At 51.4% G+C, this 20,459-nt stretch overlaps 11 protein-coding genes across 11 annotated transcripts; 5 read left to right on the plus strand and 6 right to left on the minus strand.

Moving 5' to 3' along the window:
* Positions 1-546: 546 nt before the first annotated feature.
* Positions 547-1,934, minus strand: BJX67DRAFT_313819 (mitochondrial 37S ribosomal protein uS15m). The gene is made up of 2 exons (XM_071027195.1): positions 1,626-1,934; positions 547-1,571 (listed from the first exon to the last, which is right to left on the minus strand). The coding sequence occupies exons 1-2, from the start codon at positions 1,669-1,671 to the stop codon at positions 718-720; spliced, it is 900 nt and encodes a 299-aa protein (XP_070881019.1). The 5' UTR covers positions 1,672-1,934; the 3' UTR covers positions 547-717.
* rps0 (40S ribosomal protein uS2) lies at positions 1,848-3,356 on the plus strand. Its single transcript, XM_071027197.1, has 2 exons — positions 1,848-2,193; positions 2,270-3,356. The coding sequence occupies exons 1-2, from the start codon at positions 2,024-2,026 to the stop codon at positions 2,979-2,981; spliced, it is 882 nt and encodes a 293-aa protein (XP_070881020.1). The 5' UTR covers positions 1,848-2,023; the 3' UTR covers positions 2,982-3,356.
* Positions 3,357-3,572: 216 nt separating this feature from the next.
* Positions 3,573-4,402, minus strand: BJX67DRAFT_375546 (putative Rho-like small GTPase; the record flags this gene model as incomplete). The annotated part of the gene is made up of 4 exons (XM_071031713.1): positions 3,573-3,734; positions 3,806-3,925; positions 3,985-4,234; positions 4,311-4,402. The coding sequence occupies 4 exons, from the start codon at positions 4,400-4,402 to the stop codon at positions 3,573-3,575; spliced, it is 624 nt and encodes a 207-aa protein (XP_070881021.1).
* An 862-nt stretch (positions 4,403-5,264) lies between these two features.
* On the plus strand, positions 5,265-7,525 carry BJX67DRAFT_313958 (pseudouridine synthase DEG1). Its single transcript, XM_071027199.1, has one exon. It carries the CDS (start codon positions 5,394-5,396, stop codon positions 7,425-7,427), a length of 2,034 nt encoding a protein of 677 aa, XP_070881022.1. The 5' UTR covers positions 5,265-5,393; the 3' UTR covers positions 7,428-7,525.
* Positions 7,518-8,249, minus strand: BJX67DRAFT_375548 (PIG-H family GPI synthesis protein; the record flags this gene model as incomplete). Its single annotated transcript, XM_071031714.1, has 3 exons — positions 7,518-7,595; positions 7,654-7,856; positions 7,916-8,249. 3 exons carry the CDS (start codon positions 8,247-8,249, stop codon positions 7,518-7,520), a joined length of 615 nt encoding a protein of 204 aa, XP_070881023.1.
* A 975-nt stretch (positions 8,250-9,224) lies between these two features.
* BJX67DRAFT_313945 (uncharacterized protein) lies at positions 9,225-10,135 on the minus strand. Its single transcript, XM_071027198.1, has one exon. The coding sequence runs from the start codon at positions 9,979-9,981 to the stop codon at positions 9,481-9,483; it is 501 nt and encodes a 166-aa protein (XP_070881024.1). The 5' UTR covers positions 9,982-10,135; the 3' UTR covers positions 9,225-9,480.
* Positions 10,136-11,780, plus strand: BJX67DRAFT_313963 (ribose phosphate diphosphokinase subunit PRS5). Its single transcript, XM_071027200.1, has 3 exons — positions 10,136-11,213; positions 11,260-11,583; positions 11,637-11,780. Exons 1-3 carry the CDS (start codon positions 10,290-10,292, stop codon positions 11,691-11,693), a joined length of 1,305 nt encoding a protein of 434 aa, XP_070881025.1. The 5' UTR covers positions 10,136-10,289; the 3' UTR covers positions 11,694-11,780.
* A 433-nt stretch (positions 11,781-12,213) lies between these two features.
* On the minus strand, positions 12,214-14,139 carry BJX67DRAFT_367107 (H(+)-transporting V0 sector ATPase subunit d). Its single transcript, XM_071030480.1, has 4 exons — positions 14,060-14,139; positions 13,909-13,997; positions 12,967-13,853; positions 12,214-12,919 (listed from the first exon to the last, which is right to left on the minus strand). Exons 1-4 carry the CDS (start codon positions 14,089-14,091, stop codon positions 12,836-12,838), a joined length of 1,092 nt encoding a protein of 363 aa, XP_070881026.1. The 5' UTR covers positions 14,092-14,139; the 3' UTR covers positions 12,214-12,835.
* Positions 14,140-14,285: 146 nt separating this feature from the next.
* On the plus strand, positions 14,286-16,897 carry nop58 (RNA-processing protein NOP58). The gene is made up of 3 exons (XM_071030481.1): positions 14,286-14,546; positions 14,656-14,816; positions 14,878-16,897. Exons 1-3 carry the CDS (start codon positions 14,422-14,424, stop codon positions 16,335-16,337), a joined length of 1,746 nt encoding a protein of 581 aa, XP_070881027.1. The 5' UTR covers positions 14,286-14,421; the 3' UTR covers positions 16,338-16,897.
* BJX67DRAFT_367113 (uncharacterized protein) lies at positions 16,898-17,949 on the plus strand. The gene is made up of 3 exons (XM_071030482.1): positions 16,898-16,995; positions 17,061-17,219; positions 17,343-17,949. Exons 1-3 carry the CDS (start codon positions 16,990-16,992, stop codon positions 17,871-17,873), a joined length of 696 nt encoding a protein of 231 aa, XP_070881028.1. The 5' UTR covers positions 16,898-16,989; the 3' UTR covers positions 17,874-17,949.
* BJX67DRAFT_314096 (glycosyltransferase domain-containing protein) lies at positions 17,813-20,135 on the minus strand. Its single transcript, XM_071027202.1, has 2 exons — positions 19,839-20,135; positions 17,813-19,786 (listed from the first exon to the last, which is right to left on the minus strand). Exons 1-2 carry the CDS (start codon positions 20,043-20,045, stop codon positions 18,173-18,175), a joined length of 1,821 nt encoding a protein of 606 aa, XP_070881029.1. The 5' UTR covers positions 20,046-20,135; the 3' UTR covers positions 17,813-18,172.
* Positions 20,136-20,459: the final 324 nt, after the last annotated feature.

Raw genomic sequence — 20,459 nt, forward strand, 5'->3', positions numbered from 1 at the left:
AAACAGTCGAGTGCAACAGGGGAAGGGGTTTTTAAGCTTGAGGAGACAAGCTGTGTTGCTATGTGTTACGCGTCGCGACCCCAAAGTGTTAGCAACATTCACTTACCTTGTGTTGAGGCGTTTCGAGTCATCAGAAAAGTGCTGTATTGATGAAAGTGAGAGAGTAAGTGAATTGAACTCGAGGAGCGGAGAGCGAAATAATTCCAGAAAGGGAGCGACGACCGGCAAAATACCAGGCGGTCTGTCTTTCGTCCAATGGAAGCCACCACCACACGTGGAGCACCCTGGTTGCTGCGCAAGACTCCGAATATTGGTGGGGATCCCGGTAAATGAAGGATGATAACACCGTCTCTATTAGCTGTAGAAACATGGCCATGAGTGAGAAATGGGAGATTGGTACAATGGGTCTGTCAGAGAGTCGATGGTGTGTGAGACATGCAGCGAATTACGTGGAACTAATGATGTGATGGACGGACTCTTTGCCAAGCAGAAGGGGATTGTATTCAAGCGCAGGGCAGTCCATTGTTTGTCAATCATGGTGGACAAATTGGATACTTGTCCCTCTGATGTGGTACCAGAAGGTGGAGGTAGCCTCGAAAGGCTGGAGGCATCTGATAACGTAGGTCGAATATTGTACAGGTACACGCCAACACTCAGTTGGGGGATAGATACAAAGCGAAATATGACTGAGAGTAGTGTACACAAGTGCCGTGTCAATTACATGCTAATCTCGCCTTTCCAAGCAGCATCCGACAACCCAAGTGTTTCCATGAGATTCTTCCACCGAGGACCGCCTCTCTCCTTCCTCCGTAAGTATCGGAGCAGCTTCTGTCTCTTGTGAACCAGTAATCGGAGGTTACGTTTGTTGTGCTTGTCTCTGTTGGTGGTTTCCAAATGCCTCGACAGATTCAAGATCTTCGCAGTAAGAATCGCAACTTGCACTTCGGGGGACCCGGTGTCAGGACCGACGCGGGGGGTTTTTTCTAGATGAACAGATGCCGATGAATGCGATATGGCTACAGGTTTTGGAGGCAGGACTTTGTCAGTGTTGTGTCGCCCGAAGGTCTCGATGCACTTCTGGATGCGTAGGCGCATTTGGTCAGCCGTATTTCCGTTGTTGATACCCACGATCCGATTAATTGCTTCCTGGGCATTTGAGTGTTCCTGAAGATGCAATTCCGCAAATTTCTGCTCCGTCTGCGGATCCGCCGTTTCTCTGTTTGGGTTTTCAAGTGGTGATGTCAAATTCTTCGAGTACTCGAGTGCGTTTTCGAGCTCTTGCGGCCAGAGGAAATGGTTTAATTGTGAGTCTTGGGATGCAGGCTGCTTTGACTTTAATTCTTCAATAAACGGTGTTGATTTGCCGTGCACTGGGTCGCCCAAAGAACCTTCACGCTCCTCGGCAAGGGCCTGTTGGCGGGAGAGGTTGGCGGCTTTGCGACGACGCGATTGTGCCATCAGGAACGGATCATGCCTTCTGCGCTCCCTTGTCTCGGCAGATCCCGCTCTCACGGACGTTCTGCTTGGGCTTATCGCAAGCCGGGCAAGCGGACTATGAATATGTGAGGAGCCTTCATCGGAGTCAATTAGCGAACCAGCCTTCAAATTGGGGCCAAGGAGCGGACCATTGAAAGCCTTCAGCGAAGGCTGGAGGGAGAGACGTGGAGGCATTTTGTATCATCCACGGTGGCCTCTTTCGTTGCTGTGTCGGCGCCTGGAATCACCTCTCCTTCCAGACCAAAATCTCGATCGGCCACGGACGCGCTAATCCGAGATGATTTTATTCACGTGATCTAACCCCGGAGTCCAGAGGGCATCACGTGAGGGCAGTGATCTGAAGGCGGAAGCTGATTTGCCAACCCTAGCCCTAAAATTCACAAATGGCAAGCGAAATTCAGTGACATCGCCAGCAGGGGAAAAGTTGAACTTTCACGTCAGTCCTCTCTTCGACCTCAACATCGCGACAAGCGCCAGACGATTGATACACACAAACCGCCACCCTTTGCAATATCAATCGCCCATTATGGCTCCCTCTCAGCTTCCCCCCATCTTCAACCCTACGCCCCAGGACGTGGAGATGCTCCTCGCAGCTCAATGCCACCTGGGATCGAAGAACCTCCAGGTTCACATGGAACCCTACCTGTGGAAGACTCGCCCCGACGGTGTCAATGTCATCAACATTGGCAAGACCTGGTATGTTACTCGCAGAATTGAAGGGGTAATGTTTGTGTAATTAAGACGGCTCTAACTGGTTGCGCAAAAACTACAGGGAGAAGATTCTCTTGGCCGCCCGTATCATTGCTGCCGTTGACAACCCGGCCGATATCTGTGTTATTTCTGCTCGTCCCTATGGTCAGCGTGCTGTCCTGAAGTTTGCCTCTCACACCGGTGCCACCGCCATCGCTGGTCGTTTCACCCCCGGTAACTTCACCAACTACATCACCCGCTCTTTCAAGGAGCCCCGCCTCATCATCGTTACCGATCCCCGCACCGATGCTCAGGCCATCAAGGAGGCCAGCTACGTCAACATCCCTGTCATCGCTCTCACCGACACCGACTCTCCCACCGAATTCGTTGATGTTGCCATCCCCACCAACAACAAGGGCCGTCACGCGATCGGTCTGATCTGGTGGCTCCTTGCCCGTGAGGTCCTCCGCCTCCGTGGTACTCTTGCCAACCGTGAGGTTGAGTGGGACGTTGTCGTTGATCTCTACTTCTACCGTGACCCCGAAGCCGAGGAGAACAAGGAGATTGCCGAGGAAGCCAAGGTTGCCAGCGCTGAGGAGGTCGGTGCCGGTGCCATCGAGTCTGGTTTCGCCGGCGAGAGCTGGGATGCGCAGGCTGCTCCCGCTAGCACCTCTTTCCCTGCTGGTGGCGCCACCAGCTGGGAGGCTGACGGCGGCGACTGGGCTGCTAGCACCGGCCCCGCTGCCGGTGGTGAGACTTGGGCCGAGAGCCAGCCCGCCGAGGGCAAGTGGTAAAAAGCTGAACCTGGCGATGCGAAACAAGCGCTAAGGCCCTCTACAAAAGAGGAGGAACCTCAAAAAGTATCCCTTGGCATGTCTATCCTAGCGTCTGTTTCGCAACTACTCAAAAAGAAAAGAAAAAAAGGGGCAAAGAATTAACGGATACCAACTTCTTCAACCCTTTTCTACCCACCCTCTCGCTCTTGGTATGCCACAGCACAATCATCCTCTAGCCTTCAGTCGGGTCTTACGTTCGTCATATGGTGCATTGGGGGGGAATTGCATGTCAATAATTGATCGGCACTTATGAGGGAAAGATACCCAGTTGTTCTCTTAACTCAGTGAGCTTCTGGGGGAAAGCCCTGTACCGTCAATTTCACAAGGCGGACTTGATCGTTACCTTGGTTTCTCCCTGTATGTTATACTCGTAAATGGAAAGTGATGCAGCTACCACCGTTTCCCCCCCCCCCCTTCGTACCTCAACGATTCATACGTGTAGTGTCTATCGAGTTCAGTCTATACAATTACAAAACTCGGCTCATCACGTAGTAGCCAAAAAAAAACTGGGTATCATAACACCTGAAAATATCTCAACCTCTCTACTCCTTACAGAACGACACAACCACCCTTCGATTGTGCCCCGTCAGGCGTGGTAGTCATATAGGCCAGTCTCGCCAGGTCCTCAAATGTCTGCGCCATTAGCTCCCCAGTGACAGCCGAGCACTCTGCATAGCGATCACAACGCAGCTCTTGTGCGATTCGGTATGTCTATTAGAGCCAATCAGTCCAATCCAGCGAGCGCCCAGCGATGGGAGAATAAATATAGAAAAATAATTTACCTCTTGCGGATAAATGAGTCCTTCTCCCTGCGCCCTCAGATCCCTCTTCAATCCTACCATCATGACCGGGATACGCTCGTCTTCTCCGTGTTGGAAGTGTCTAATGATATCGCTTCTCCACTAAAAGTCACACTATAAGTCGTGGTATTCGGTCTAAATTTGTGTGTTCGTATACTCACCCGTTTCAGGCCATCCAGCGTCTCTCGATTCGAGATGTCGAACGCCAAGAGCACAACGTCCGGCCGAAGCATGGTCCAGTGTTGATTAGGACTCGCTGTGTCATAGATCTCAAGCGTGAATGACTTCTTAGAGAAGTTTATATCGTAGACAAAGGGTTGATCGCCATCTCGTAAGAGCTCGACTTGTTCATTTAAGCGGCTGCTTACTGGTTGCTGTTGTAGATGCTGATTCCGTATACTCTTGAGTCCGCTGGTGGGCCGATCATCAGCATGATGAGGCCATGGGCGCTGGAGAAGCATCACGGTCATTGGATCTGTATACGCACGATAGAAAAGTCGATTTCCCGCATCCTTCGTCTCCCAGTAGCAAGATAGTGATTGGTGTTTCAATGGTCTCCCTGGCTTCTGGGTTCGCCATTAGCAGCCCGTATATTGGAATTCTCAGCCTTTCGTCTTCCGAGGCTTGTCTCCAAGAGAAAGCAGTACTGCTCGATTGAGTGACAGCGAGGCAGGACTTCGTTGGTCGTCCGTGGTCTGGAGTAGCAGGTTCGTGTGCCAGGCGCGGTCCACTGGTCGCTCTGGTCCATACCTCGGTGGTACTACTAGTACCTAGGTAAGGTATTGCACTAACCGCATTAGGTGATACCACTGGCCTCGCGATGTCCAGGTCCGGTGGACCTCATTCCCCGAGTTTCGACACGGATTTTACTACCAGGGGCAACTTACTTGTGAGTTAGAAACAACTCCTTTTGCGAAAAAGTCCTTCGTGTTTTCTTCTGAAGGAGGCCAATTTGTATGTAATAGTACAATGTTACAGAATATTAAGAGTTCCAAGATTCATATTTCCAAGCTGCTCGAGCGAGTCAGAGAAGGGAGAATCTATGGGGAGCTCTTTCCAGAACGATAGAAATTCAAGTTTTTCTCTTCCAGCGCACCACAGCAAGATAAAATACGCAAAAACGTTTGACAGAGCTCCTCGCAAATCCTTGGCGAATCCTTTCTCGTCATTTTTCTAACAGTCGACGAGTTCAAGTTGCCATTTACCCGAAATATAGTCATGAGGCCCTCAGCATCTTGTTGTTCGTAATGGTCGAGCACACCCTCCTTCCAAAATAATGCCTTCTTAGCGCGGTAATCAGGTCGATATCTAATGTCTCTAACTACCAAATGGATTCCGAAACTAAAGGCAGACCTTATAGGAGTAAAGGACGACTTCAGTAAAGCTGTGATGAATCCACTGACAGCTTATTGTAAGCCTGGCGCGCCAGGCTTATCGTGTCTTATCGGGCTTCGTTATCTTATCAAAACTCGTAAATTACAGTACAGACGGTTTACACAGCAGCAAAGGTCGCAGCCCAAAATTTTCTGCCAGACCTCCGTAAACCAGACAAATTCCTTCTCTCCATCCTATGGGGATGTGGAGGTTTCAAGGAAGACCTTTGCGTCGAGCCTTAACTAATACAATCTCTTTCATCAGGGCCAGCCATCGACACGCCCACAAAGGTCTCTCCAAGCTCGATTCTCTCGCGGCGGACATCATGTCTGGCAAGAACCCATGTCCGCCAGCGGACAAACAACAGCAGTCCCAGCAACCCCAGCACGAACAGCACGAACAAAAGCAGCAGCCGGGCCAGCCAGACTATTCAACCTGGAGTACCACCAACCTAATCGATCGGATCACTGAGTTAGAACGCCAATTGCACACTCGAACAGCGGCGTACGCGAATCATTCTTCGAGCGTCGGGGTTGCGCAATCCGTTCCTGAGAAAGCGAAAGCCCAAGCCCAGCCGCAAGCGAAGATACCTAAATGGCTAGCGACTGGGAAGTACTCACCGGATGATATCACACATGCGCCTGGGGCTCGCATCCCCAAGCCGCCGAGGAAGATGGACCCATCCAAGTACCACTTCCGATTTATCGCACTCAAGTTTGCGTATCTGGGCCAGAGGTATAACGGGCTTGAGCACGCGAATAATAATGTGACGCCCTTGCCGACCATCGAGGAAGAGTTGTGGAAGGCGTTGCGGAAGACGCGGCTGATCTTTCCGACAGATATGGGAGACGAGGAAGGGTTGGAAATGCTTGACTCGGAAAGGGGGTCGGAGCCCATTACGCTGAGTTGGGAGGGGTGTGAGTACTCCAAGGCTGGACGGACGGATCGGGGTGTCAGCGCTTTTGGTCAGGTTATTGGCATCAAGGTGCGCAGTGCTCGGCCAAAACCTAAGGATCCGGGGCCGGTTCAGGGTTCAGATGCTACTATGAGGGACACGAGCGAGGCCACTGGGTCGGGGGCAGCGGCAGCGGGTGAGGACTGGGACGATGTTGCGGATGAGCTACCCTACATAAGCTTGCTAAATAAGACGCTCCCAGAAGACATTCGTGTGCTAGCATGGTGTCCGCATCCACCTGAGGGGTTCGATGCCCGCTTTTCTTGTCGAGGCCGTCATTATAAATACTTCTTCACACAGCCCGCATTTTCGCCAACGCCAGGCCCTCTTGGGCTCGCTCCCCGTGGAGGCGGTGGAAAAGACGCTCATCCTCCAAAGTACCGAGAAGGGTGGCTAGATATCGACGCCATGCGTGAAGCTGCGAAATACTTTGAGGGTGTGCATGATTTTCGAAATTTCTGCAAAGTCGACACAAGCAAGCAGCTCGAAAATTTTGAGCGAATTATATACCGATCAGATATCAAGCTACTCGATCCTAAAACGAACCCTCTGGGCTACGTGAGCAAGTCAGAATTTCGAGCTTTGGAACAACCAGCCGCTGAGACTGCTGCTGAAGAATTAAGCGGCTCCTCGGCAACCGGAAGTCAGGTGTATGTATTTGATTTACAGGGTTCCGCCTTTCTGTGGCACCAGGTGAGACATATGGTTGGAATACTGTTTCTGGTAGGTCAAGGTCTCGAGCCTCCCTCCGTTGTGCCTGAATTGCTCGATATATCCAAAAACCCGCGGAGACCGACATACGAAATGGCATCGGATGCTCCACTAGTCCTTTGGGATTGCGTCTTTCCCGATCTAAATGGCGACAGTCGCGAGGATGCGCTAGAGTGGGTTTATGCGGGAGACCCGAGACAGGCGAGATCGCACTACGCCAAGGGGGGAGGCAAATTTGGAGCCGGTGGTGTGGTTGAGGATCTCTGGTCCGTCTGGAGGCAACGCAAGATGGATGAAGTCCTGGCTGGCGCTTTGCTTGATCTGGTCGTTCAGCAAGGAGATCAGAGTGGTGCTCAATTTCGCCATATCAAGGATCTGGAGAGGGAAATACGAGGAAGGGGTCAGAAAGTCTTCTACGGGGCCAACGAAGGCAAAATTGGTGGGAAATATGTTCCTCTTATGCAGAAAAGGAAAGTAGAGTCTGTTGAGGTCCTTAATGCGAGATGGCTCGCAAAGCAGCGAAGGCTGGGAAAAAATCCGCAGGAGAGCAACCGGGAAGTATAAACAGGAATGTACATACCTTGATAGAAATGTAAATAGCAAGCCACACTGCCAATTAACACGAATATCCGTGACGCTGCAAGTATACGCCTTCTATGGCTTCGAATCGTAAAGACAATGCCGAGAGCCCCTCCAGACCTCTTCTAACGTTGCTCTATTCGGCAATAGCTTCTAATCGGGAAGCGATGGGTAAGAAACTATGTTTCTTGGAGAGAGATGGTATCCTTACCGGGAAAACCACAACAACCTCTGGCTCTCCGACAACAACTACGGCAAGGTAGAACCGCACCTCGAAGCCCTTAAAAGCCTCATGTATGACAATATCCTGGATTTCTGTTGTCGGAATAAACCTCGTTGCAGCTTTGGATAGATAAGTGGGGGATGATGTGGACGTCTGAATGCCTAACCCGCGGATAACTAGAAGTGATTCCTCTGTCGGAGGTTAGTGCTGAGTAAATAGAATGAGAACTTTGCACAAGGCATGAACTAACCTGTGTAGCCCTTTAGAAATACTCCATATATCACCAGTGCACTGGCAAGAGCAGTGACAATGGAATTAGTGGTGTCAGCTATCCGACAAATAAAAGATCCCAGCGGACTGGACCAGATTGCGGCCCAGGGTATGAAAGATTCATTTCGAGGAGAGAATATGTGGCGGAAGTGTGCAGTATCGAGAAATATTATCCCGGAAAATACTATCAGACGCAGAAGAAACTGGAAGTAGAAGAAGAGTTTCGCGGTGGTGCTGGTGTGTCTGGAGGCATTGGAAACCGTGAAAGACGCTGTGGTCGGAGAGGGACGCCGAGAAATGAGATGAACGGGCATTTATAAGACAGAAAAAGAGAAAATTGCAAAAGACTAATGTTGATTCGAAGCCATAGGGTCCTTCAGAGGCTCCCGTGAAGGTTAGACTTAGAATATCGGTGAACAAAAGACCTTGATGGCGGAAGATGCCTCGCCCCCGGGCCGTGGTTTGCAACTGTTTGTTGTGGTCCAGCGCCTGGTCAGAATGAGCTAACCTACTTATGGCTTAGTTTACTCCCACCCGTCATCCACCTCCTTAAACTTCACGTGATGCCTGCATCAGGTCCCAGATCGCTGATCTGACTGGTGATGATTGCCCAACTCTCTTTTGTTGCCTGACCATGCTCTGGCTTCAAGGAGCTGGCGGTCTTGGGAAAATCGCGTTATTCAATCGGAGCCATCATGCCTTTGACCACGAAGGAGGCTAAACACATTACGTCTTTAAGCACCACGACATACCCGAGCAAACGGACACGGTCGCCGTAACGAGGAAAAGCACGCGATTAGAAGCCAGATTCTAAACGATGATTTCCAAAAATGTTGAGATTAGTCTAACGATCACCTCATACTTATCTCTGGAGGCATTAACTCTAGAGTTATTCGATTCTCTCCTCGGCATCTCATCCGCATCGCGTGTCACGCGGTGCGAGCCCGTTCACAGCTTCGTCGGGCGCGCTCAAATAGAGCAGTCTCCATCATGTCCAAGATCTGAACACAGAGGCAAGCGGGTAGTGCTATGATGTAGGGCCGCCCAAGGCTGTGATCCTCCATCATTCGTTGTGTCAAGAAGCGGTCATAGGCCGATCTGGGCCAGCGATGCCATCCGCCTTACTGTTTACTCTTCAAAAGTAAGTGCACAATCACAGTCTTCTCCAAACCCATAAATCCAGTGTTTTACGCTCACAGATGGCAGGGTCATATGGAATATAGATACCCGCATAAGAACCAGGTGCGTCGCATCCTCCTGGAAAGGGTCGCCTTCAGCACATCCTGGGGCTCCTCAATCGTGGAAGTCTGAGGGTGTGAGGTTGCCTCTCGATGTAAAATTTGATCTGTGAGCCATCACTCCTGAACCCAGCCCTGGCATACCTCCTTGCCAGGATGATGCTCTTGGGCTTTTTCCCCGAATTGGACCCTTACTGACCGCGAATCTAGCAGGATTATTGGACCTGGCACTTGATACTGTACCAATAACTGGCAGAATATTACAATGCAAGCTCCTTTCTTGACTCTTGGGCTTTCTGTGCAGCGGTTAAACCTGGACCTGGACCCGGACCTGGAACCTGAACCTGCAGCGATGAGCGATACCCTGGGATTTTCCATATTTCTTTATCTCTTTATCTCTCGTGTCTGTTCTCAGTTTCAAGTACTTATTGGTCAATTGAGACTCTGCTCTTTGTGTAATGCAGCAGCAGCTACTAGCCCTTTCGTAACAGGCAGAACAGTCACTGTCCTGTCTGAGAGAGGTGATGGCTAACGGCACGCTGGATGTTGGTGTTTTGCTTTGGCCTCTTTTTGTGCCTTGTCTTTCTTCTTCACTGACCGCAGGCCGATGATTCCCGTGATTCGAAGCTTCCTCCTCGACTTCTGCGGGGCCGTTGGCAAGTGCTTCAAAGCTTGCGCCTCCCCCTGTCTTACGCTTATCCTCATCTGGCAGCCCGGAGCCTGAGGCGCGCACGGCAGAAAATCCGAGGCTGCAGGTTCCACCAGAGACGCTTTTTTTCTTTTCTTCCACGATGGGCTCACACGACATCCTGATTCACTACTTCTCAATCGATGTCTCTTCCATATTTACCCTCCAGGCGTGTTTCTTGACTCCTCGCCATGATATAATCACCTGTCTCTTCCTGCTCCAGGACTCCCTGTTCCCGACTTTGCTCGTCTTGCGTGTTCCGAGCTAACCTTCCCGACCATACCGCCCCTCTCAATTACCCGCTTGGTCGGATTTTCCCAGGCTTTTCTCCGCTTCCGAGTTCAGTTGTTTCTCCAGCGCTCTTCGCGTCACTTTCGACCAGCGCCTTGAAACCATTTTCCTCTTGAAGGACTGACATTCTGGCCACGATGGTTCGAAATATCGTCGTCATTGGGGGCACGTCTCACCCCCAACTCACCCAGACGGTTTGCGATATTCTTGGGATTCCCCCAGCAGACGTACTTCTGTCAAAGTTTTCTGTCGGTGAAACGAGGGTAGAGATTAAGGAATCAGTGCGTGAGAAAGATGTATACATACTCCAATCCGGCGGTGGGAAAGTGAACGACCATCTTTTGGAACTGCTCATCACCATTTCAGCATGCAAAACCGCATCCGCCCGCAGAGTCACCGCCGTTCTCCCGCTGTTCCCATACTCTCGCCAGAGTGATATCCCTTACAACAAATCTGGAGCCCCTCTTGTTAAATCTTCGGTCGAAACAAAGGCTTCTAATGGTTACACTTTTGAGAGTACGCCCCCGACCCCTCATCCAGGAAAGCCTGAGGGTGGTGGCTATGTGAATGGCGTCAGTGTCGACAACCTACAGAGAAGTCTAGCAAAAGCTCAGCTGGAGGACTCTCCCGGCAGCCCTGTGAAGAAGCGTCAGCCTAACGGGCTCACCCGCAGTGACACTCTCGATTCTCTGAAATCGGATAGCAGCAAGTCCACGCTCCCAAATGGCAGCGTCGATGACAGCAAAGACAAAATCAACAAGTTCCAACCACGCCCCGGATACAAACAATGGGTGGCTCAAGCGGGCACCCTCGTGGCTGACCTGCTCACCTGTGCTGGTGCGGACCACATTATCACGATGGACCTTCATGACCCCCAATATCAAGGGTTCTTCGATATTCCCGTCGATAACTTATACGGGCGCCCACTTCTTAAGAATTATATCCTCAGGAACATTCCTAACTACAAGCAAACTGTCATTGTAAGTCCCGACGCTGGTGGAGCGAAACGGGCGACGGCGATCGCGGACTCAATGGGCATAGAATTTGCTTTGATCCACAAGGTTTGCGTTCACAACCCTTGCTATGTATTATCCTAATATTATTCAGGAACGGCGTCCCACACGGATTACGGACCGCCAGAACGCTACCATGATGTTGGTTGGAGATGTGAAAGATCGGACGGCAATCTTAATCGATGATCTCGCTGACACGTCGAACACGATCACCCGGGCAGCCAAACTTCTGAAGAAGGAAGGCGCCTCCAGAGTCTACGCGTTGGTGACACACGGAATTTTGAGCGGTGACGCTATTGACCGCATCAATGCCAGCGCCCTCGACAAAGTCATTGTGACCAATAGCGTCGATCAGGCAGAGCACTTGCGCCGATGCCCCAAACTAGAGGTCTTGGAAGTCGGCCATGTTTTCGCAGAGGTAGGCACCCGCCTTGCTGACTCCGTCGAGTATCTTTGACTCATACGTTCCAGGCAATCCGCCGCGTCCACCACGGAGAAAGTATCAGTGCGCTTTTCCAGTACGAGTAACTGGGCTAATATGGCATTTATTTCCCACGTTTGGTTGGTCTTTATGCAAGACTGAGATGAAGATCCTTTGAAAAAGTAGCATCGAGCTTAAGCCATACACGATGAATCTTTCTTTTTTCTTTTACTCTATTATGACGCGATATACTCAAGACATTTGCCCTTCTTCATCGCATTTACCATATGTCAATGACACAATACACGCACTCGCATGCTTCACCGTGCGCGATCAAGTCCCGACCATGTTGCCAGTTCTGGGTTCTCTGAGGTGGCCCAGTCAATATCTCATCTGCAACTTTGCATCTGACAACTTCCAAAATAATGTCCAGTTCAGGATACGAAATCTCCATGTTCATGACCCCCCACAGCAAAGGGCATCAGCCGGGCCTGGACTCCAACTCCGCCACCTACCATCGCTCCGCCGCCCGAGGTGTGTCTTCACCGAGGCATTAAATCATGCGGCTCATATCAACTGTTTTATTTCCTCCATTCAATCGATCAGATTGTGTACATCTGGCGCATTCGTGTTCCACCAATAAACTAACCTGGAGTAGAGAAAATATATTCCGTTAAGAGTTCTACTTAAAAATATCAATTTGAACTATGTTTCCATGCTTGATTTCGAGTCGATCTCGTACACTCCAGGTGGCTTGGTTTGGTTGTAAACCCGCCTTACTTTATCGTCGAAAAGCTCGTTCGTATCTTAGCGGGCTAGAAGAGATGAGGGCCGCCGGGGACTGCCACAAGAGTATAAACCTTGAGCTCTGGTTCTGGCTCGTTTCCCAGTTATCTGAAATCTGGAGAATTAATCACAACGTAACAGATAGTTAAATTTGGTACCATTGGTGTTTACATCCATTGATGTAAATTAGTTTCAGAGAAGCTCGATTTCGGTCATCTATACTATGACAATGGTTGTAGTGGTGTAGGTACTGTATCACATGAAGAAAGCCCAAACGCCTTCAATAATAATGAGAGGTATCTGGTCGCAGAGCGGCAAGTGGCTATGCCAATGGATGGATACGCTCGTACAACTGGGGAATGTATTGCATGAAGCAAAAGGGGTATGGAAGGAAGCGGGGAGAGTGGGTTCGCTAAGGGTCGAGATCAACAGGGGATATCGAAGGAGATCGATACGGAGAGGTTTAGAAAACCGAGATAAAATTTCCAATTCTTTCCTTTTGATTCTGAGCGATGCACTCCGAGATCCAGGTGACATTTCGGATTTCCTGGGAAGTGTTAGCCAAGGGATGAACAACCAACGGAACTAACGTACCTGTTCTTTCAGTCGCATCCAGGCGTACACCACAGCAGGGGTAAATTGTCTGGTAAATACGATCTTGCTCATATCCATCTCTTTTTGGTAGAACAAATCCTCCAAGCTCTTGCCATCGGAGCTACCTCCCATACCGCCGAGCCCTCCTCCGCCTTGGGTGAGGCCTACAGCGTCAAAGAACGCTTTGTAATCCGAGGATACGCTCACGGCCAGCGCCACAGCTTCAATATCGTCGGCCCGAGAAAGCATTAGTGACCCTTCGGGATAGAGTTTACCGAATTCGGGATAGAGCTTCCTCCGCTCCTGCTTGGAAAGCTCTGTGCCAAACGAGTTCAGGGTGATATTGATAGCACGTCGATCCGCCTCGAACTCCAGGATTTCTGCCATTACTTCTTGTGTCGGCGTACCCTTGAAGTCAGGGTCGGTAGTGACAAATCGGTAGAAGTCTTCAAGGTAGTTTTTGTAGAGCGTATTGCGGACGATTTCAATGTTGAGTTCGTCTAGGTCCTGGTGATTAAGACTGCTCTTGAAGTAGCCAGCCAGTGGTGTCTCAACCAACACAGAGTTGTACAGTTCTTCGATATTTGTCGCAACACACAGTACGGGCAATGTCTCGAACCATCCGAGGGGGTGGCATCGCTGCAGTAGTTCCCGTGTATCACGCTCATGCAGGGTACCAGTAATGAGAAGAGCAATGTTGTCGATCATATATCCGTACGTGAGAAATTGCAGGAATCTAGCGGTTGACCCCGTGGCCTGCGCGAGGAGGTAGCGGAATTCGGCGACAAGCTTATCAGTCATCTTTCCGGCGAGAGCAGAGGTGGAGGGGTTGGGAGGAAGAGCTCCGAGGAAGTCGCCATATGCAGGCGCCAACTGCAGTTTGACATCTATCCAAAGGCAAGTCAGAGCAGGCACTGAAAATAGAGTCGCTGAGAGGCACACCATCGATCGTTTCGCATTGTGTCAGGTTCGAATAATGTTGTCCGTTGAGGAGGCTGTTCCGATATCCACGAACAATCCCCTCGATGTAGCTGCGGTCCTATCAGCTAGCTGCTCCAGAGGTTTTCAGAGCCCAACCATGATCTTGACCTACCCGTTGTTGACGTTGAAAAACAGTCCCTCCATGGTGGGGTGGTTAATCGCAAATACCTGGTATCCAGAACGTCTCTCCGCATCAGTATCGGACGTTCCAGCATCCTGCTGTTCTTTGGCTTGTGGTGTTACATAAGCGTTACGCACCGCCTCACCAATGCACGAGCCACACGAGTGGGCCACCAGCCACGGCAGCGGATTTTCTGCACTTTTCAGTTTGGAGCAAAAAAAAATCCCTCCAGCAGGACGCTCGCAGAGGATCGAGTCCACGGTCGCCCAACTCTTCGCCTTCCCCTCCCCCCCTCACCTCTGGCTGTCGTCCTTATCTGAATCTCCGACACCCGGGAGTCGAGGCCACACACCATGACGCTGTTTATTCTGACCGAGACGAGCGCGGGCTACGCCCTGCTCAAGGCTAAGGACAAGAAGCTTTTGAAGCGGGACGATCTTGCGACGGAGGCTGCAACAGCAGAGGGCGTTTCAAATCTGTAAGCCGGTCTATCTTCTGGCCTTCCGCTATTTTGTTCAAATCTTCTCGCCATCTCCAATCAGCAGGCGAAAATCTTTCCATCACGGACTAGTCTAACATCGAGATAGGCTGAAACTGAAGACCTTCCAAAAGTTCGACAGCGCGACCACCGCTCTGGAGGAAGTTGCTTCCCTTGTGGAAGGAAAGGTTACGCCTCGCCTTGCTAGCCTACTCGATGGGATCAAGGATGAGAAGAAGGTCTCGCTGGCCGTTGCTGATCCCAAGCTCGGTAGGTGCAGATGGTCGCGAAGCCTTCTCCGCGACATTGTAGTTGACATTTTGCTTTACAGGTAACGCCATTGGAAAGCTGCCCGGTCTTGACATCTCGCTGGTTGCCGATTCCACAACAGCCGATATTTATCGTGCGATCCGTGAACATTTGCCCACGTTAATTCCCGGCCTCCTTCCCCAAGACATGTCCACCATGTCTCTGGGTCTGTCCCACTCTCTTGCCAGACACAAGCTCAAGTTTTCCCCCGATAAAATCGACACTATGATCGTCCAGGCCATTGGTCTGCTAGATGATTTGGATAAGGAATTGAACAACTACGCCATGCGTGTGAAGGAATGGTACGGGTGGCATTTCCCTGAACTGGCTAAGATCCTCAACGACAACATCGCCTACTCAAGGCTAGTCTTAAAAATGGGAATGAGAACCAACTGGGAGTCCTCGGATCTCGCGGAGATTCTTCCCGAAGAGATTGAGGGTGCCGTGAAGGCGGCAGCGGACAGGTCTATGGGTACAGAAATCAGCGAGGAGGATTTGGACAACATACAGGCTCTGGCCGAGCAGGTCATTGGCTTCTCTGAGTATCGTTCGCAGCTCGCCGGCTATATCACCGCTCGTATGAATGCTATTGCGCCCAACCTTACGGCTCTTGTCGGTGATCTGGTTGGTGCCCGGCTTATCGCTCACGCCGGTAGCCTGTCCAACCTCTCCAAGAGCCCTGCCAGTACTCTTCAGATCCTCGGTGCCGAGAAGGCCCTCTTCCGCGCTCTGAAGACCAAGCACGACACTCCCAAGTACGGTCTCATCTACCACGCTTCTCTTATCGGTCAAGCCACCGGAAAGAACAAGGGTAAGATGGCGCGTGTGTTAGCGGCCAAGGCGTCTCTCGGTCTCCGTGTCGATGCCCTTGCTGACTGGGACGACGATGTGGCGGAGGAGGAGAAGTCTGCCCTCGGTACGGAGGCCCGGTTCAATCTCGAGAGGAAGCTCGCCGCGTTGGAGGGCAAGCCTCTCAAGCCCCGTGGTGTCGCCATCGCACCGAACGGAACACCCGCTCAGCCTGGGAAATTCAACCTCAATGAAGTCCGGAAATACAATCCTGACGCTGATGCTATGGATATGGATGAGGCCACACCGGCGAAGAAGAAGAAGAAGCTCATCCAGGAGGTTGAGGATGAGGATATGGCTGACGCCGACTCCGACGAAGAACCTGCCGTTAACGGTGCCGACTCCGACGAGTCGGAGGAGGAACCCGACAAGAAGAAGCCCAAGAAGGAGTCCGAACTTGAGAAACTAGCGGAGAAGGCCGGATTAAGCGTCAAGCGATACAAACGCAAGCTCGAGCGAGGCGAGATTCAGTTTGACGCTGCTGGGAACCCCAGCGCCGTCAGCAAGAAGGACATCAAGAAGGCCAAGAAAGAAGCCAAGAAGGCGGCCAAGGGCGAGGAGAAGAAGCGCAAGCGATCAGACGACAACGACGGCGCAGACGGCAAGAAGAAGAAAAAGAAGAGGGATGACTAAAACTAAAAGCTCTTGCGACAGATTTTCTTCCTTTCTTCTGTATGATATCACACCATGTGGGTTGATTTTTCTGTGATTTATTCTCGCTGCTAGTTGCAATTGTTTGGGTGGCATTCAGGACGGGAATTGTTGGTCCCTCCCGGCGCAAGGTGCTTCAGATTTTCTTTTAATACAACTGTTGTTGGGCTTCAGCTTGGTTTCGGCATATAAGTCAATCTAAACATGTTGATCATTTATCTGCCTCCTCAATTTCTTACACTATATCTCCTTTGCATTTCTTCAGAATGACCCTCCTCCTTAAACCCTCTATCTAGCCCTCTTCATCCAGAGAATCCCAATCCCAAACGACTACCACTGGGCCGTCTACCACCACACATCAAATAGCCGAACAAAATACCACATCATAGAGAGCGCGGCTGGATAGCAGCTCACACAACGAAATCTCGATCGGGAATATTATATGAGAATCACATCTCCTTGCGAGATTTGCATAGATGTCGTACGAGTTACCGCCACTCTTCAGGAGAGCAACTGCCAAATTCTGCCGGCAAAATTCGGGATATTCTATGGACACCGCCTAATTTTTCCCTCCCCCTCACGAGTCACCACCAGCATTGTCGAGCACGACCATCATTCACCCCGGCGATTCACAATGAGGGTACGTCTCTCTCTACGCTGGGCCCTTTTCTCTTTGAAAAAAAAAAAGAGCTAACGGATGAAAAGATAATAGATCCCCAATCCGCAACCCTCACAAACATCGAAGTCCTCTCGTACCTCTCCGCAAACCCACCACGTCGCCCACCAAACCCCCCACCAGGCGTGAACCAGCGCCACTGGATCCCGAGTCCTGATCTGCGCGATCATAATACCGTTGTTAAGGAGGTTGGTGTTCCCCCATCTCCCACATTCCCCTTTTCTCTTCCTCGCTAGTTCCTGGTTTGGCTTTGTAATTTGGAAGGCATAGGCGAGGGCGAGGGCTGACGAACCATTTTGATCGCGCCGTAGATACATAACTATGCGGCTCGTCTTGCGCCGCATCTCCTGAGGTATCCGCAAAATTCGTTGCCTGCTTCGGCGGAGGGTGAGGATTGGAAGGCGGAGAAGCGAGAGGATCATGGACAGGAGGAGCAGACCGGGTTAGATCATGCGCTGCGGGAGCTGATTACGAGGTTGCAGCCGTATGGGTTGACGAAGGGGGAGGTACTGATGATTGCTAATCTGGGGATTGGGTTGCCGGCGGCGGCGGGTGCCGGGTCTACTGGTGAGAGTGGTGGCGGGGTGCAGGAAGATGAGCGGATGGAGGTTGACCTTGACCATAACGGGGAGGTTGCTGTGGGGGATGAGGGAGAGGAAGCGGACCAGGGGGTTGATGGGGATGGTGTCGAGGGAGAAGAAGGTGAAGGGGCGGCGGGTGATTATGGGGCGCTGGCGCTCATTGATACAGTGATTGAGGAGCGGGAGCAGAGGTTGAGCGATGAGAATGTGAGTGAGATTCTGGCGATTATTCGAGAGACGTTGGGGGACCCCACGACGTAGTCGCATTAGGGTGTCTGTATTGATATGTGGTTTCGTGTATATATATACCCGGTTCTGGCGTTTGGGAGATCGATGGAAAACACGAAGTAGTGGTTCAGTCTATTGGCTACAGCTATATGCATACTCGTAGCATCGCTCGCATCTATCTGGTATCTTTGGGGTAACAGTAAAGAAATTGGAAGCAAGAGATCGTCAACCGTACGCCATCCATAAGGGGGACAAGACAGACCCCAACGCCAAAAGCAAGGTGCAAGGTGCGCAGCGCGCACTAACATGCATAAGTAAAATGTTAGGCAGGGTTAGAATTCTCTCCCCTTGATCAAATTGCCAAACCGATTGTAGACGGGTCCACCGTAGCCGTCTCCTCCTTCCTCTCCAAAGACTCCCATATCGTCATCAAAGACGTCGCGCTCAAACCCAGAACAGACCTCCGGATAATCGATCCACTCGCCCTTGTCCGTCCAAATGCCCCCGGCGCCGCCGCGTGCATCCCACCAGTCCCGCCCGCCTAGGAGCGCGTCTTGGGCGGCGTCGAAGCCGGTCTGTGCACGCATGTATTTGCGAAGGAGAGCTCGAGCCCAGGGGAAGTACCACATGTTCGACCACCAGGTATCCCGAACAGTCCGTTTTTCTTTGGAGTTCATATGGACAAGCACCGGAACTTCCGCAGAATGGATGTTCGTCAGCAGAGGGACATTGTCCCATGATCGATTTTTCGGGAGATAGTCCAAAGTGTCGTTCCATGGGGGATTTATGTATTCGTCCTTTCCAAATTTCGGCTGCGTGAAAGGGTTGCCTAGGTTTTGTTCTGAAACATCATCGGGGAGTAGCAGACGATGCTCTCTGGGTACGCGGTGTTCCATCTGCACTCTTGATGTCTTGGTGATGTTGTTGTATTTCAGCCATTCGACGTCCTGCTTCGCATTGACCGAGTTGAAAAATAGTCGAGATTCGAAGTCCACGCCAATCCCATACTCGTACCGTTGTCCAGACTCCAGGCTCGGACTCACACTAGTGATATTCGTCGCCTCAGAGATGCCAATCCACCTGTATAACGTCTCCCTGAAACCGCTTGTAGTTCTCAGTCGTTCCAGCTCGCGAACGTACTCCTGCCGGCCGTACATCTGCGTCAAAGCAAGGTAATCGCCCTCAACGGCGCGGTGCTCCTCGACGAATCGTAGAACTTGCGCATAGATCAATTTTAGGTCTGCCACTTGCCCGATAACGGCACCGGGCTTCAGCCATCGTGGCCGAGTCAATTGTTCCTGCGTATCCGTCTTCCACCCGTACGCGTCTGGAGGGAGTGAAGAACGAGGGACGCTAACACAGCCCGCATCCTCACCAAGAGCGTGGAAGCATTCCTTACTCGCCGAGAAAATCACGCGCTGGGAGTACTTTTGGAGTGTTTCCACTCCGTCCTTGCGGAATGGTCGCTCCACCGTCACCATACCGTACTTCTCGCGTAACTTGGCATTCGTCTCCCGCAACAGCTCCTGGTAGCGTGTAATGAGGACTTCCGGAGGCAACTGGAAAAAGATATCGAAACCGTCTACAATCAGCACGATGTCGTGGTCCTCCAATCGTGGGGTGTATGCGAGGAAGTTGTATATTCCGGTAATTCTATCAACCATATAATCGTGTCCGGTTGAGCCTTCGGGCAGTTGTCTCCCGTAGCGAACGAGAGTCGGCGGGGGGTAATCCATGATCATGGCCGAAGTCAGCGCACGGCAGAGGCCGGGTGTACTCCGCGTGGCGGGCAGGACGAGATGGAATGACGGATTAGTCTTCTGTAGATTATGCGGCAAGGTATCATTGCGGTCGAGTGAGAGTTTGGGGGAAACAATCGTGGCGTCTTCGGGTTTCTCGTGGAAGGGGTGATATGAGGGATATTGGAGCCAGTAGTTGACCTCCGGCTGCGAGTGTCAATTGTCTTCCGACCCACTATAATTCCATCAAAAGACTTACCTCGCTGCCGGAAGAGCGCAAGAGGAGGATCAGCACAAAGAAGCATGCTGCGCCTATGAAAGCCGTCCGGAATGGTCGCGGTCGCGGACGACGGTAGTTGCTCTGTTGTAGAAATCTCGTGGCGGACAATCGCCAGGAATTGTACTGATCAACCCATGGACCAGGCACAGAGCCATCCAGGCTGTCCAGAAGGCCACCGGAGTCCATGTGAACGAGAGAAGGTGTTGAATCCTGATGTTCTTCTGAGAGCAAGGGGGGGGGCGATCGCCGATTTTAGTTGTGGAACGGGCCAACGTTGAAGATGAACATGCCTGCGCAAAACGTGACCACCATGGAAGGGAAAATCGAACTCAGGATGGGACGGAGTTTAAGAAAGAAAAGGAGAAGATCAACGAGCGAGAGAAGAGGCCATGTTGCAGTCGCCGACTCGCGTATCTGTGATGACGAAAGCCTCAGCGATCGCCACGGGCTCGGAGGAGACGCAGCGGAAACCTTGGAAGGCTTTTCTGGATGGCGTTTCAGATGAGCGCCTGCCAATCTTCTTCTCTCTGGCATCGATCGACTGACTGTCTCCCCTCCAGGCACTGAGTCTGCTGCGTTCTATATACAATGCTCGCGAAC

This window comes from Aspergillus lucknowensis, assembly GCF_044049455.1.
Source record: "Aspergillus lucknowensis strain CBS 449.75 chromosome Unknown BJX67scaffold_74, whole genome shotgun sequence".
Lineage (NCBI taxonomy): Eukaryota > Fungi > Ascomycota > Eurotiomycetes > Eurotiales > Aspergillaceae > Aspergillus > Aspergillus lucknowensis.